This window comes from Xiphophorus maculatus, chromosome 3 (assembly GCF_002775205.1).
Source record: "Xiphophorus maculatus strain JP 163 A chromosome 3, X_maculatus-5.0-male, whole genome shotgun sequence".
NCBI lineage: Eukaryota > Metazoa > Chordata > Actinopteri > Cyprinodontiformes > Poeciliidae > Xiphophorus > Xiphophorus maculatus.
This window is the reverse complement of record NC_036445.1, coordinates 31,959,304-31,973,095: the sequence shown is the minus strand read 5'-3', so window position 1 is coordinate 31,973,095 and position 13,792 is coordinate 31,959,304. Positions and strand designations below refer to the sequence as shown.

The following is a 13,792-nucleotide window of genomic DNA, read 5'->3' as shown; positions in this document are numbered from 1 at the left end:
AAAAAGATGATGCCTTCACTCTGAGAGCTCCAGCAGCCCTTTACTGTTCTATTTTTTTTTCTGCTGTTTACTGTATCACATTCACTCTGTAACCTTACAGAATTAGGCCTTACAGTTCAAACTAGTCATGGGTTTGTGACTACCTACCATGATATTGGTGTCGAGACCGAGTTGTACGGTAGATAACTATGTATCAGTCACAGGATAAAAAGGTGATCTGACCGGGTCTTAGTGTCTGCAGTTTACCATCGTCTTGCCTACTGCTATGAATAGATTGCTTTGTTTCCAGTCTTGATTTCTTCCTAAATGTAGTGTTTGAACAGTCACATATGTGTTCACCCTTGTTTTAGATGTTGGTGACAACTCCAGAGAAATGGGATGTTGTGACAAGGAAAAGTGTTGGAGACGTGGCTCTCTCTCAAATTGTGCGTCTCCTGATCCTCGATGAAGTTCATCTTCTACATGAAGATCGTGGACCAGTACTAGAGAGCCTGGTGGCAAGAACTATCAGACAGGTCAGTTCCTGCTATGCTGCGTGACTCATGTATCTGATGTATTGTATTCAACATTGTCACTTTACGCACAAAAACTTTTTTTTTGCTTTTTAGAAATTCTTGCAATAAGTTCCTTGCGTTTTAATCACAATTATGCATATGTATTTTTATGAAATATGCCGCCTGCTTTAATTGAAATAAATTTGAAGGGGTTAACATCAAATTTTTTTCTCCTTGTTACCAGAAGCCAAAAAAACCAAAAACATAAGTTGTCATTGTGATGTTCACTCGCCACATTGGACCAGAGCCAAGCAGGTTGAGTTCAGTGCTTTGGTATAACAGTGCAGAATTTCTCACAACCAATTGCTCCTCAAACTACCCATCCTACTCTGTGGCGGAAAAGTGCCTTCTGGAATTTGAGTAAATGAGGCTGTTTTCCGCATCAACAAACGCACACTCAAAATTCACACAATAGTTTTACATGCAGCATAGGGCAAAACGTTCACCAGGGGGTTGTGACAAGATAGGGTGGACATGAGCCTGAGAACAAAATGATGATGTCAATTTCATCAACCAACTTTAAGAATGAGAACCACTTTTGGTACAACATCCAAACCATGCTGTACCTTCACTCTGTGTGAACAATCTGCTCTTGAGATTATTTATTGCTCTTTTACTAGTATAAACAAAGCTTTACTTGCCACTTCCCAGTGCTATGAATCTGCAGTAATACTGAAGCGCTGCTAATGTTTTGCAGTCGGATTTTTACTGTCTCCTTACTGCTACTAAATGAAACCAGCTCTGCTCGTCTCTCCCACTACAGTTGTCTCATTTGAGTGAAAGCTTACCTGAGGAAATGAGAAAAGAGAAGTAATATGGATGCTCTTGAATTGCCATATAACAAATTGCAATTACAGTTGAAAATAGATAAGATGATATTAACTTAATTTCTGTCTAGCCCAATCACTTACATGGTAATGAGAAACAGAATCATTTGCTTGTGTATGTATCAGATTATTTTTATTATTCGTTTATGTTTTGCTATGAGACTGCTGTGATATATTAGACAGACATGCGCCTCTTATCATTGACAGCATCAATCCCAACCTACTGGCACCTTGCTTAAAAAATGTAATGATTTCTCACGATGATGACTGGCATGTGTTTATGCTGGAGTATAGTCATCATGCAAATTTAGCCAGGCTGACGGCTGGTGCACGTTGTGTAGTCCAATATCACATCTTGATGAACTGCTGTCACATGTCAGTCTGTGGGTGTAAAGTAGAGAAAGGGAACAGAGCTTGTGGTTGATAATTTTGGAATGCATAGACAATCACTGATTAAATCATGCATCATGTTCTTTGAATTACATTTTGATCCTACAATTTTTTCCATGTACAAAGTCCTCTATTTCTGTCCTTGGCACTGAATGACATGACTCACCCTGCATCCGGTTTATGAAACCCTTTTGAAAAATTGCACTGAACACCAGGGAGCTTGTGTAGGTTTGAAATTGGCAAACATATTAAGATGACAGTACAGTCTGTAAGATACATTGTAAAATTTACTGGGTTTTTTTCTATAATAAATTGATTAAAATCACAGAAGCTTACAGAACTTCATCCAGAGTCAATTACATCACAATGAGAGGTCAAATATGACTATGTATTACTGTCATTTCACTTATTAGTAACTTCAATAATTGATTGTTATTGTCTCCCTCACCTGGCCTGTAAACCATGAGTAACAGCAGTATCTCATTACCATAGATTCAGCAGTATTGGTGAAAAACCCTGAAGACAGGTAAAATCAAGAAGCAAGTAATCATTAATGTATGGGGAAAGAGCTTAAAGGCACAAGGTTGACATGTAGTTCATTAAAATAAAGAATTGTACTTTGCTTTGTAGAAGTATAGTACATATTTCTTCCATGTGTCAGGTATGGAAGAAATGTGTGTAGAACAGTTGTATGCTGATGTTAAGACAGAGCAGTGTGAGGAAGAGAATTGAAACAGAGGGACAGGGATGGGCTGCTGAGCTGAGCAGCTACCAAGACCTTTGTGGTAAGGTTAACTGCAAGGTAATTGAAAACTGGGCTGTACATGTGACTGCTGTTTACTTGGTTCACAGCCCATTTATCAGGTTGTTTAACTGATATTACTGAAGAAGGACTGAGTGGGTTCTTTATACACCTTAACACCTCTTCAGGCTCTACTGCACTTCAGAAGTTTCAAGCATCGGAATTGTTTTTTGGGTTTTTTTTTTTTGCAAAAATATTGCACATTTTCAGCATGAAACACCATTGTTTTTCATTTAATAAACAATCTGTACATGTTAACCCTAAACAACATCTTCAGTCAGCTTGACTGAAGATTTGAAATCATTTGAAGCTCTACTGCTTTTATTATCTCCCACATTATTAAGGGAACACGGGCTAAATGAGTCACTTCATTATCAAAGACAATTATGTTGCTCTTCCACTCATTTTCACAATGTGACATGTTGAGGATGTGTCCATGCTGAACACAATATTCTATTCTGTCTGTAATCCTTTGCAATGTCATGCAGAAGCAAAGTAAAATGCTGTCTGACTAGACGCTTATCATCACAGTAGCATGCACATCTTTAAAGTATGATGTATTACATATAAATTCAGAATTACACATTTCTGGTCTTTGTGTAAATTAACAAAACACTGAAACTGCCAAAGCACCGCTCCCATACACTTTTTACTGGAATTACAGGGTTTCCCCCAGTAAACTTGCCAAGCCTGGTAGTCGAGCCACCAAGGCAGTCCACTGGGGTTTTGTATAAAAGATTTTAAGTTGACAGGAAATGTAAAAATATTACTGGGTAATTATATGTTACAGAAAACATCGCCAGTGAAACGCTATTTAAACCCACAACTAGTCTTAAAAACAACAAATCAAAAAATACAATTAAAATGAATATCAATTATTTGCACTTCTGTTTAATCCAAATTAAGTCAGCGACTTCATAAGGCCCCCAGGACTTCAGGGGACCATAAATGCTAATATTCTAACACAGAACACAGATACATAAATGTAACATTTGTTTACACCGTATTTCTATAAGGCGCACCACATTATAAGGCGCACCTGCAATGAATGGCCTATTTTAAGACTTTTTTCATATATAAGGCGCACCACATTATAAGACGCATAGAATAGACACTACAGTAGAGGCTGAGGATACGTTATGCATCCATTAGATGGAGCTGTGCTAAAGGGAATGTCAACAAAATAGTCAGATAGGTCAGTCAAACGTTATTAATAGATTACAAACCAGCGTTCTGAAAACTCTGTTCATTCCCAAAATGAATAAACCGCTGTTTTGTTAATTTCCCCGAGGTAAAGTAAGTGACGTGGTATTTTCGTGACACAGTTTGTCTTTTAACAACAGCAAGGTATAACATATAGTGGATGGGAACTTTTCCTTGATTTAATAAACACGTAAAAAACAGTCTGATACTGTTACGGTAAATCAAACGTTAGTGCAATCACAATATATATCCACTTCCACTATAACCATTGATTCGTTCATGTTAAATCCTCTCGCTGCTGCTCTATTCCTGTGTTCTACAGCGTCACTGATCGCCTTGAGCTTAAACTCTGCGTCGTAAGCGTGTCTCTTAATAGGAGCCATTTTGGTGTCTTTACAAAAACCCAGCGTGCACCGCGCGCTGAAGTCGGCGGCTTCCCCCGTAAATGAAGCCGCCGACTTCATTTACGGGGGAAAATGAAGTCGGTGGCTGCTTACCGTAGTTGCGAGACCTGTTGTGGCTCAATGTTAGTCCATATATAAGGCGCACCGGATTTTAAGGCGCACTCTCGTCTTTTGAGAAAATTGAAGGTTTTTACATGTGCCTTATAGTGCGGAAAATATGGTAATTGTTTAAGCATAAATAAATTAAAAGATTTTTAATTGTTTAACATTTATATGGAGGATTTTACGGAGCTGGCTAGTTTACTTTGTAAAAGTTCAAAGAACAATATTCATAGTTAAATTGTTAATTGTTACCATAGCTACAATCTGATGCTGAGTTTAATATTTGAGTTTGAGCTTTGTTTGTTCACAGAAATGAGTAAAATGTGATTATAACTTATTGCGTTTTAGGTTCACCAATTAAATTAGTCCCCCTCTCCCATATTTCACTAAATTTAACACAGACGCTTTTAGAGGTGCTGATGTTTTTAGCAACAAAAGGGGCCCCTAATTCAAATTCTGCTCAAGGCCTCATACAGCCTTGGACCGGCCCTGCGTGATGAGTTAAATTCACTGCACTGCGCAAAGATGGACAACAAACGGAAGATTTAATTCAATGCTGCTAATGAGGCTTTAGTAGCTCTTCCATTTCGTGTCTGTTGAGGTTATAATAAGAGGACACAGAAACTATTTTGGTTGGTAGAGTTTGTGACCAATCAAACTCGATATGGAAGTTTGATGAGAGAAACTCCGCGTGGCCGCGCACTTTAACTCTGGCTGACTAAGTGGACAAAACATTTGATATGGTTTGATGCATCGTTTAACCGGAAAAATAATAATAAAATAATATAAAACCAGCATGATGCGTGACCAGTTAATTTTTTTCTGCAGGTACTAAGGGGGAGTTAAGCATGTTACTGAGGATGCTATGACTGATCTTTTTTATCCTATAATTATCAACACACACACACATTCGCATTGTTATTTTAATCAGACTGATTTGCATTTATTTGACGCTTAGACATCAGCACGAAGCCTTGAGCCTTTAGCCAGATGACTTCCAGATAATATCACATTGTTTAGGTTAAAACAGCATTCATGACAAAGGGGATACCCTGCTATTGACCCTTTGCAACTACATCACTTAATCATTCAAAGCACCATGATGTAGATCGGAAGTGAGAATTAGGATTATTGAACTGAGTGGCTAAAGTTGTTTTTCCAACTTGTTTTTGTCAGTTTATTCATGGTTTCTACTTGCTGGAATCAAGCTAATTTGTCTGTGAAGGTAGCACACCTGGTTGGGGCTCATAGACGGCAGTATTTACAGAAGCCTGAAACAGCTAGCTTAGAAACCGACCCATACCTCCTCCCTCCTGAACAACTAGTACTTTTTCATCAATATTAAGAAATTATTAATTTAAAACAGGTTCGAAAGGAAAAATACCTATCAATCCTTCTGGACAATTACTTGTAAGTGAGTTTTTCAAGTGTACTTTGAAATTTTCACTTGAAACTAGAGAAAAATACTTGCTAACATTTGGTGTTTTTACAGTGAAAGGCTTCCCGAGTTTATACATGGTTTCTCATTCTGGATTAATAAGACTGCTGACTGGACAGATCTCCAAAAGAGTCTCCAAAAGGAGGGAAATCAACAAAAGGTCATTGCTAAAGAAGCTTTTTGTTCACAGAGTTCTGTGTAAAAGCATATCCATCCATCCATCCATCCATTCATTCTTCTACTTTATCCGGGGTCGGGTTGTGGGGGTAGCAGCCTAAGAAGGGAGGCCCAGCCTTCCCTTCCCCCAGCCTCCAGGGGGAGGCACGTGAAATGGCTGAGTGGCCAGTAAAACATTTTCTCTACCAACCACTATGGCTGGTGGAGAAAATTTTTTACTTCCACCCCTGCCGGAATGTGTTCAAAGTTCTGCCAGAGATGGGAATTAAAGCTCAGTCTCACGGGAGACTCTGCCAGACGTTCCCAGCAGACCCTCACAACACGTTTGGGCCTGCCAGATCTGACCGGCATCCTTCCCCACCACCGGAGCCAACTCACCACCAGGTAGTGGTCAGTGGATAGCTCCTCACCTCTCTTATACCCAAGTGTCCAAGACATGTGGCCGCAGAAACGACAACAAAGTTGATCATCAGACCGTGGCCTAAGGTGTCCTGGTGCCTAGTGCACATATGGACACCCTTATGCCTAAACATGGTGTTCATTATGGACAATCCATGATGAGCACAGAAGTCCAACAACAGAACAGAACTTGAGTTCAGATCGGGGGGGCCATTGCTCCCAACCACGCCCCCCCCCCCCCCCCCCCCCCCGACCCCTTTGGCCCCTCTCACAGGTGGTGAGCTCATTAGAAGGGGGACCCATGTCTCCTCTTCAGGCTGTGCCCGGCTGGGCTTTTCCACAGGTAAAAGCCCGGCCACCAGGCACTCGCCATCGTGCCCTAACTCCAGGCCTGGCAACAGTGAGGCACACACACTTGTTTTGGGGAACGGGAGAGGGATTGTGGCAATAGTAAATATTTTTTTTGTTTCTAACAATAAAAAGCACTACACTGATAATGAAATGGAATACATTTGCTTTTAAATGCTTTTTGTGTTAAGGCATCAGTTTCTTGCCTTTAGTTACAAGATGTCCACATTCTTTTCACTTATTGTATATATTATGTAGATGATATACAATATCACTTATATTGTAAGTAATATCAAAAGCCACAGAGGTTGCATATTTCAGTTCTTTGTGTAAAATCCTCCACTTTCTAACTGAAGAAGAAGCTGAATATGAACAGGACGTCTCATAGACCCGCCCCCACCGCTTCCATCTTTCTATCCTATTATTGAAACACCTCATAGACTCCTGTAATTGATTGTGCTGAGGGAATTACTGAGGCTGCTACCAACCCACAAGTTCACTTCCTCAGACATATTAATATGTAAATCCCTGTAAACTGAATGAAACTTGCTCCCTTGTTATGCAAATGTTTTAGAATGGAGCCAGGTATCATATTGGTGTTCTGCTAAAAGAGTTTTGATCTCTACCACCCTGAAATTGGTGAAATTCAGTCCAACAAATTTTGTTCTGCATTTTACAATTAATTTCCCTCTAATTCTAACCTTGAGTACTGCTTAGCTGTTGTCTTTCTTTTTCAGTGTCTATTATTTAGCCATTTCTTCATTCTGAAATTGGTGTGAAATACAGCAATATTAGCCAGTTATAACAGACTCTGGCTCATGTCCTGTTTCAACAAGATGTTTAGTCACTTAAAGACTTGTTTCTACCTTATCTGACACTGAAATAGAGTTTAAAAAAAGAGTAGATTTTCTTCACAAATACCAAGTTTACAATTAAAAAAGGGCAAAGATAATTTGACACAACAGGTCTCGCAACTACGGTAAGCAGCCGCCGACTTCATTTTCCCCCGTAGAAGAAGAAACTGGGGAAAGCAGCCGCTGATTTCATTTTCCCCCGTAGAAGAAGAAATGGGGGAAAGCAGCCGCCGACTTCATTTTCCCCCGTAGAAGAAGAAATGGGGGAAAAGCAGCCGCCGACTTCATTTTCCCCGGTAGAAGAAGAAGCGCGCGGTGCACGCTGGGTTTTGTGTAAAGACCCCAAAATGGCTCCTATTGAGAGACACGCTTACAACGCAGAGTTTAAGCTCAAGGCGATCAGTCACGCTGTAGAACATGGGAATAGAGCAGCAGCGAGAGAATTTAACATGAACGAATTAATGGTGCGGAAGTGGAGGAAGCAACAGCTGTTCATTTTGGGAATGAACGGAGTTTTCAGAACGCTGGTTTGTAATCTATTAATAAAGTTTGACTGACCTATCTGACTATTTTGTTGACATTCCCTTTAGCGCAGTTCCATCTAATGGATGCATAACGTAACCCCAGCTTCTACTGTAGTGTCTATTCTATGCGCCTTATAATGTGGTGCGCCTTATATATGAAAAAAGTTTTAAAATAGGCCATTCATTGAAGGTTCGCCTTATAATGTGGTGCGCCTTATAGTGCGGAAAATACAGTAGATATATAGAAATAATTTCAGGAATCTTATTTTGGAAACAACAAAGGACTTCAAATCATGTTCTGTAAGGTTTTTTTTGTGGTTTTTTCTGAAATAGAGATTTCTGTAATCATATTAAAAGTATTTCCCAGATTGAGAAGAAACTTGAATATAAGGTAGACCTTAAAATGCATGTGGAGCATCAGAGTGAAAGTGCAGTGAAAGCCTAGTCTACCGGCAGTGATTGGTTAGTTCTTATCTTGATACGATGCTTTGACAGGTTCTGCATCACATTAAAGGGCTTACCAATCTTCCCTGTCACTTCCAGCAGGAGGCTCTTAGATCGGGCAGCCCACCGTCTCTGCAGACACCCACTCTAGTTCTCATCCACTCACTCATGTTGATTCACAATATGGTGAATTTCCCTCATTTTTCTAAGACAAAACTAAGTCAGTGTTGGAGCAAACTTGTTTAGCCTCAGTTGTTAACAAAGGTGAGTAGCAACAGGTTACTCTTTTACATGAACTTAACTACATCATTTAAAGAATCAAAAATGTCACTTTGTGCTCAACAGAAAAGAACAGCACCAACAGCCTCAATGGTGAGATAATAAATTATATATTAAATTCAGTAATTATCCTGATCCTTTCACTATATAATTACAAACTGAATACAATCTTATATCAACAAGCTGAATACCTTATCTCTAAGCTGTGTGGCTATTTGAATGAACTTGGAGAGAAAACTGGCAAGTTGTTACCTCATCAGTTCTGACAGAGTGCAGCTAATCAGACTATATTTGAGATCCGAAATAATCAGGGAACAAGATGTAGGGATAACCGAGACAAAAATAGCTGTTTTTCAAAATACCATCAGATTTTATACATCACCCCCACAGCTAATGATGATGTAGTTATAGAAAACATCTGAGAGACTTGACATTCCTTCCTTAGGATAAGATTTAATGACTAGTTTGGAGAAGTCTGTTTCTAATGCTGAAATTGAAATGGGCATAAGTAGTACACTGTCTGGAATGTCCCCTTACAGCATGCTGTACTTCCGGACAGGCCGGAAGTACTCTCAAGGACACCTGTCAGAAATGCTGGCAGTTGTCCTTCTGACTTCTATAACATGTTTTTTACCCAAATAATTCCACTGTTGCAGTCAATATTTGAAAAATCTTTCATTCACAGTCTTTGCCTCCAACATTGCATAAAACAATAATTGGACAGAACAAAGATCATTTGGATGGATGTTCACACTACCCAATATCTTCATTAAATACAGATACTAAAAATATTGCTAATGTATTGACCCGTCATTTGGAAAAGCATCCGCCATCCATCACGGCAATACTTTGGAAACTGAAATCTCACTCTACGTGGAGAAGACGTTTGATTATGTCAGATGGGACTTTGTTTTTCATACACTCCAGATATGTGCTTGATGAGGGAATAACATAACATTATATAAAGCCTAAAAAAGGTAAGTTGAAACATTCTTAGATTATTAAGTACAGTCGACCTGGAAAGATCAACAAAATAAAACACCCATGATACAATGTAGTTTTACAAGCCAATATTTAGGATAAGACCAGGACATCTGTAGTTAGAACATATGTCTACAAATACTGTATTAGTGCAAGCACTGTGTCTGTGGCTTGACACAGTGCTTGCACTAAGCAACGCAGCTGTTAGCTCAAATTATGCTTGTACTGTGTAATGCATACTGATAATTTTCCTTTGTTTCCAGTAAAAGTTGTATTTCAACAACCCTGCTGAAACATCAAGGTTTTTACAATAGGTAGCAGTAACACCAGCATAATTCACACATGGCACATCAAAGGTAGACCATCTTAAGCATGACTAAAATAGATATACTTATCTCAAAAACCATTATAATTCCTGTTTTTGTTCACAATGTTAACCATTTCCTGTCAGTCACGTACTTTTCAGCTCCAGTGGAAACGGAGTCAGTGTTGTTGTGATTTGTAGCTTTGAGGATGCTGGTGTACGAGCTTAGTAGGCCAGAGTTCCTAAACCGTTTATAAAATTCTCTGTTTGCCAAGTCTACATTATGCATCTGAATGCATCTGAAAAGTTATTCTCATCTCTAGTTTTTTTGTGTCAGATTAAAACATTAAAAAAAATAATTTATTCCTGTGTTGCTACTGCTTTAAACAGAGCATGTCTTTCACAACTGTGATGACTTCCCATAATTGATATAAATATGATGTTTTATTTCTACCAGAAAATCCTAGTAATTTCAGTGTGACAGGAAAGCAAAAACAGGGAAAACAGAGTAAACAGCTGCATTTTCACAGCAGTAGTGGTAATTGTGTTTGAAGAAGTTAATAAATGAAAACACATTACAATGTGCAATCAATTATTAATAAAAACTTACTTTAACAGAAAAAAAATTGAGATTTCTGTAAAAACAATGTTACATTTTTTATTGAAGTTAAAAGCCATTTTCGAGGCTTTGTAGCCTTGGAAATGCTTATAATTTCTAAAGATATAAAACCCAAACCTCTATTCAATGAACACATGCTTTTGACATGTTTTTTACATGGAAAGTGCTTTTAGCCTTGTTTTTATGAGCTGTTCATGTCACACTCATCTGACAGAAGGTAGATTTCTCTTTTAAACCACTGAAGCTTTCTACGCTGGCGGTTTTCCTTGCAGTTTACACCCGAAAATAATGTTATTCATTGTGTATGGTTAACTCTGAAGTTTATTGTACTGAACATGGATGTGTGTCTGTTCTCTCCAAAGCAATAGTGGCTTATTACATGATTGCTTTAGCTGTAGAATTTAAATATTTTACACTTGTTTGTGTTAAACCTTCTTCACTCCTAAGAAGGAGCATGTGGTTTATTTTATGTATTTGAATTGAATTCATTGTTGTGCATTCATTGTTCACCATGTGCAGGTTGGAGTATACCAAGCTGATTATTTCTGCAGGAAGAAACATGTTAACCCAAAGCTCCCTTACTCCAGCTTTCATTCTCAAAGGACTGAATACTGATTGAACCTGTTACAGATGCAGTTTTTTAATGCACCAACATATTGTGCGTGAAGGAAGTGATGGAGCACTTTCAGAGTGTAGCTTTTGTTCAGTCAGCGATGCACTGCATCACCTTTATTCACATACATATACGGTTAAGTCCAGAAATGTTAATTCCTTTGGCAGATTTAGATTTAACATGTTTTTTCATTAATACATTCAATATGCTTGTTTCTAACAGGAAATAAAACAGACATCTCTAAAGGCATAGTGCAATCGTGTGGCACTCCATTTCTTTTAAATGTTGCCTTTATTTATAGTTTATTAAAAAATGCAGTCAAAACTCATATTCTTTTAATATTTCTGAAAATCTCAAACATCTATATTGATAAGGCAGCAGTCAAACCCTTCATACAATTGCTGAGCTGAGCAGCTTTTTTCTAGCTTCTTCTGTCATTTTCTTTATTTATGTTTGGTGATGAGCTCCAACTGTTTGAAGTATGAAGGTCTCTTACCACAGATTCATGTCAGGACTATGGCTGAGCCACTCAGAAATGTTAATATTTCATCCAGTCTGAAAAGGAAAAACAATTGAACAATTCAAGTTCCACACAAACTTCTAGCAGTTGTCCTAAACTCTGCACAAAGTCAAACAATCCTCAATACACATCCGTGTAAAACACTGTGGACTAAAAATCAATTTTCTCTGGTCAATGCAAAACAGTTCCTTCAGCAACTTCTTATTTGTATGCTCTGAGCATATCATCCTCTTGATAAAATCACAATTTACAAAAAGTCGCCTTACTTTAACCTTTTGAGGTCGACGCCCGCCCTGTGGCGGGCATGATGTCATGTTTCTGTGTGTGTTTTTTGCTCCAATGTGATAATAAATTTTGTCAAAATGAAACAAACACTGTAAAATCACAAAGTTTAGGATGTTCTGAAAATAATGATACCAAACAAGGTAAGGTAAATAGTTTTTATGGTGAAAATATAAGGGTAAATTCAAAATTAGACCAAAACGGCCATTTAGACCCAAGACTCCAAATACTATTTACTATGGCAACCTTTTTTGCACAGAGAACCATACAAAATTTCTACCACAGTGTGCATGTAATGAAAAGTTAATTTCAAACCTGAATATGCCAAAAATCTTGGGATTAATTGTTTACATAGTCATAAAACACAGTGAAAAACATTAGGAAACACAGAATAAAAGTATGTTAGAGGCCTATAATGCCTCTAGCATACTTATGAATCCATATTTGTTGTCAATTTCTACAAGTATACACAAGCACCGTTTTTTTTTTTTTTTTTCTTTGTCTACCAAGACTTCCCAGGGCTGATTTAGTTCCGTCCACATGGATGAATGCATAGATCTCTGGTCTAGCTTTAACTCTGCACTGTTTCATGGGCAGGTGGAGTCTACCCAGAGTATGATCAGGATCCTGGGACTGTCTGCCACCCTGCCAAACTACCTGGATGTGGCAGCCTTCCTGCACGTCAACCCCTATATCGGCTTGTTCTTCTTTGACAGCCGCTTCAGACCTGTGCCTCTTGGACAAACCTTTGTTGGCATCAAAACCACCAACAAGGTAAATTGTTGGCCATCATGTATTGATAGATACATGTTTAGAGCCAAGAATACTGGTGTAATGATATTATCTCCATGGTCATTATTATTTGATGTTTGATCACTGGTATTGACAGTAAAGATTAAAAACTGCGCAAATGAAGCCTCCCAGTGCCTAAACTTCACTTTTATGATGAAGATGAAACCTTTTAAAGCAAAAGCAGATCAGTCATTGTTGTTTTGTGTTCTGCACAGATCCAACAGATTCATGACATGGAAGAAGTGTGCTACAACAAGGTTCTGCAGCAGATTAAAGCTGGACATCAGGTGAGTTCTTTTTAATCTAAACTGAAGTATATTTGACATTCATAAATTTATCCAGTTCTGAAAATGGCAGGGATTCATCACCTAGAAATAAATGTTATATATAGATTTGGCTTATTTATAGGCATTTTTATTCAATGTTTGTATTTTGCCTTAGAAAAGAGTGAAGAAATAAATCAGATTAGTGTAGTTGTGATTGTGCAGGTATTTGTTTGAGTTACAAAAATACCCCCTGAAAAAATAAAATAGTTTACAATAATGCTGGCACCGATTTATATGCGCCAGGAAATTAATTTCCTTAATTTGGAAGATCAGTGATTAGCCGATACTTACATGTGGAGCTGATCTTATCCATCGATCTTATCTACCTCAGCAAAGGTCTAAAAGTCAACTACTGTTCTTTTCCACTCAGCCGTGAGAGAGGTTTCACTGACCGGCCCACCAGTTCATGTCTGCACATTTGCAATTAACAGTAGACAACCCACTGTTGTCAACTCATTGACTTTCAGCAGATCAAGCTTTCTAAAGATTGGTACAGATTGGCGGTCCCCCAGAAACTGCAATCAGTGCATCTCTACTCTTCTGTTTTCTTAACTAAGCAAAAAAACATTCATATTTGCAGTGTTCCTAATTGACTCAGAAAACTACAAAC

At 38.3% G+C, this 13,792-nt stretch overlaps 1 protein-coding gene across 3 annotated transcripts in view; it reads left to right on the top strand.

The window, feature by feature from the left end:
• Positions 1-13,792, top strand: part of ascc3 (activating signal cointegrator 1 complex subunit 3) — a 251,362-nt gene that overhangs the window by 126,627 nt on the left and 110,943 nt on the right. For all 3 annotated transcript variants that reach the window (XM_023330521.1, XM_023330523.1, XM_023330522.1), the window contains exons 11-13: positions 351-515; positions 12,662-12,838; positions 13,072-13,143. In XM_023330521.1, the coding sequence (XP_023186289.1) occupies positions 351-515; positions 12,662-12,838; positions 13,072-13,143 (414 nt within the window). The remainder of the gene's footprint in view (positions 1-350; positions 516-12,661; positions 12,839-13,071; positions 13,144-13,792) is intronic.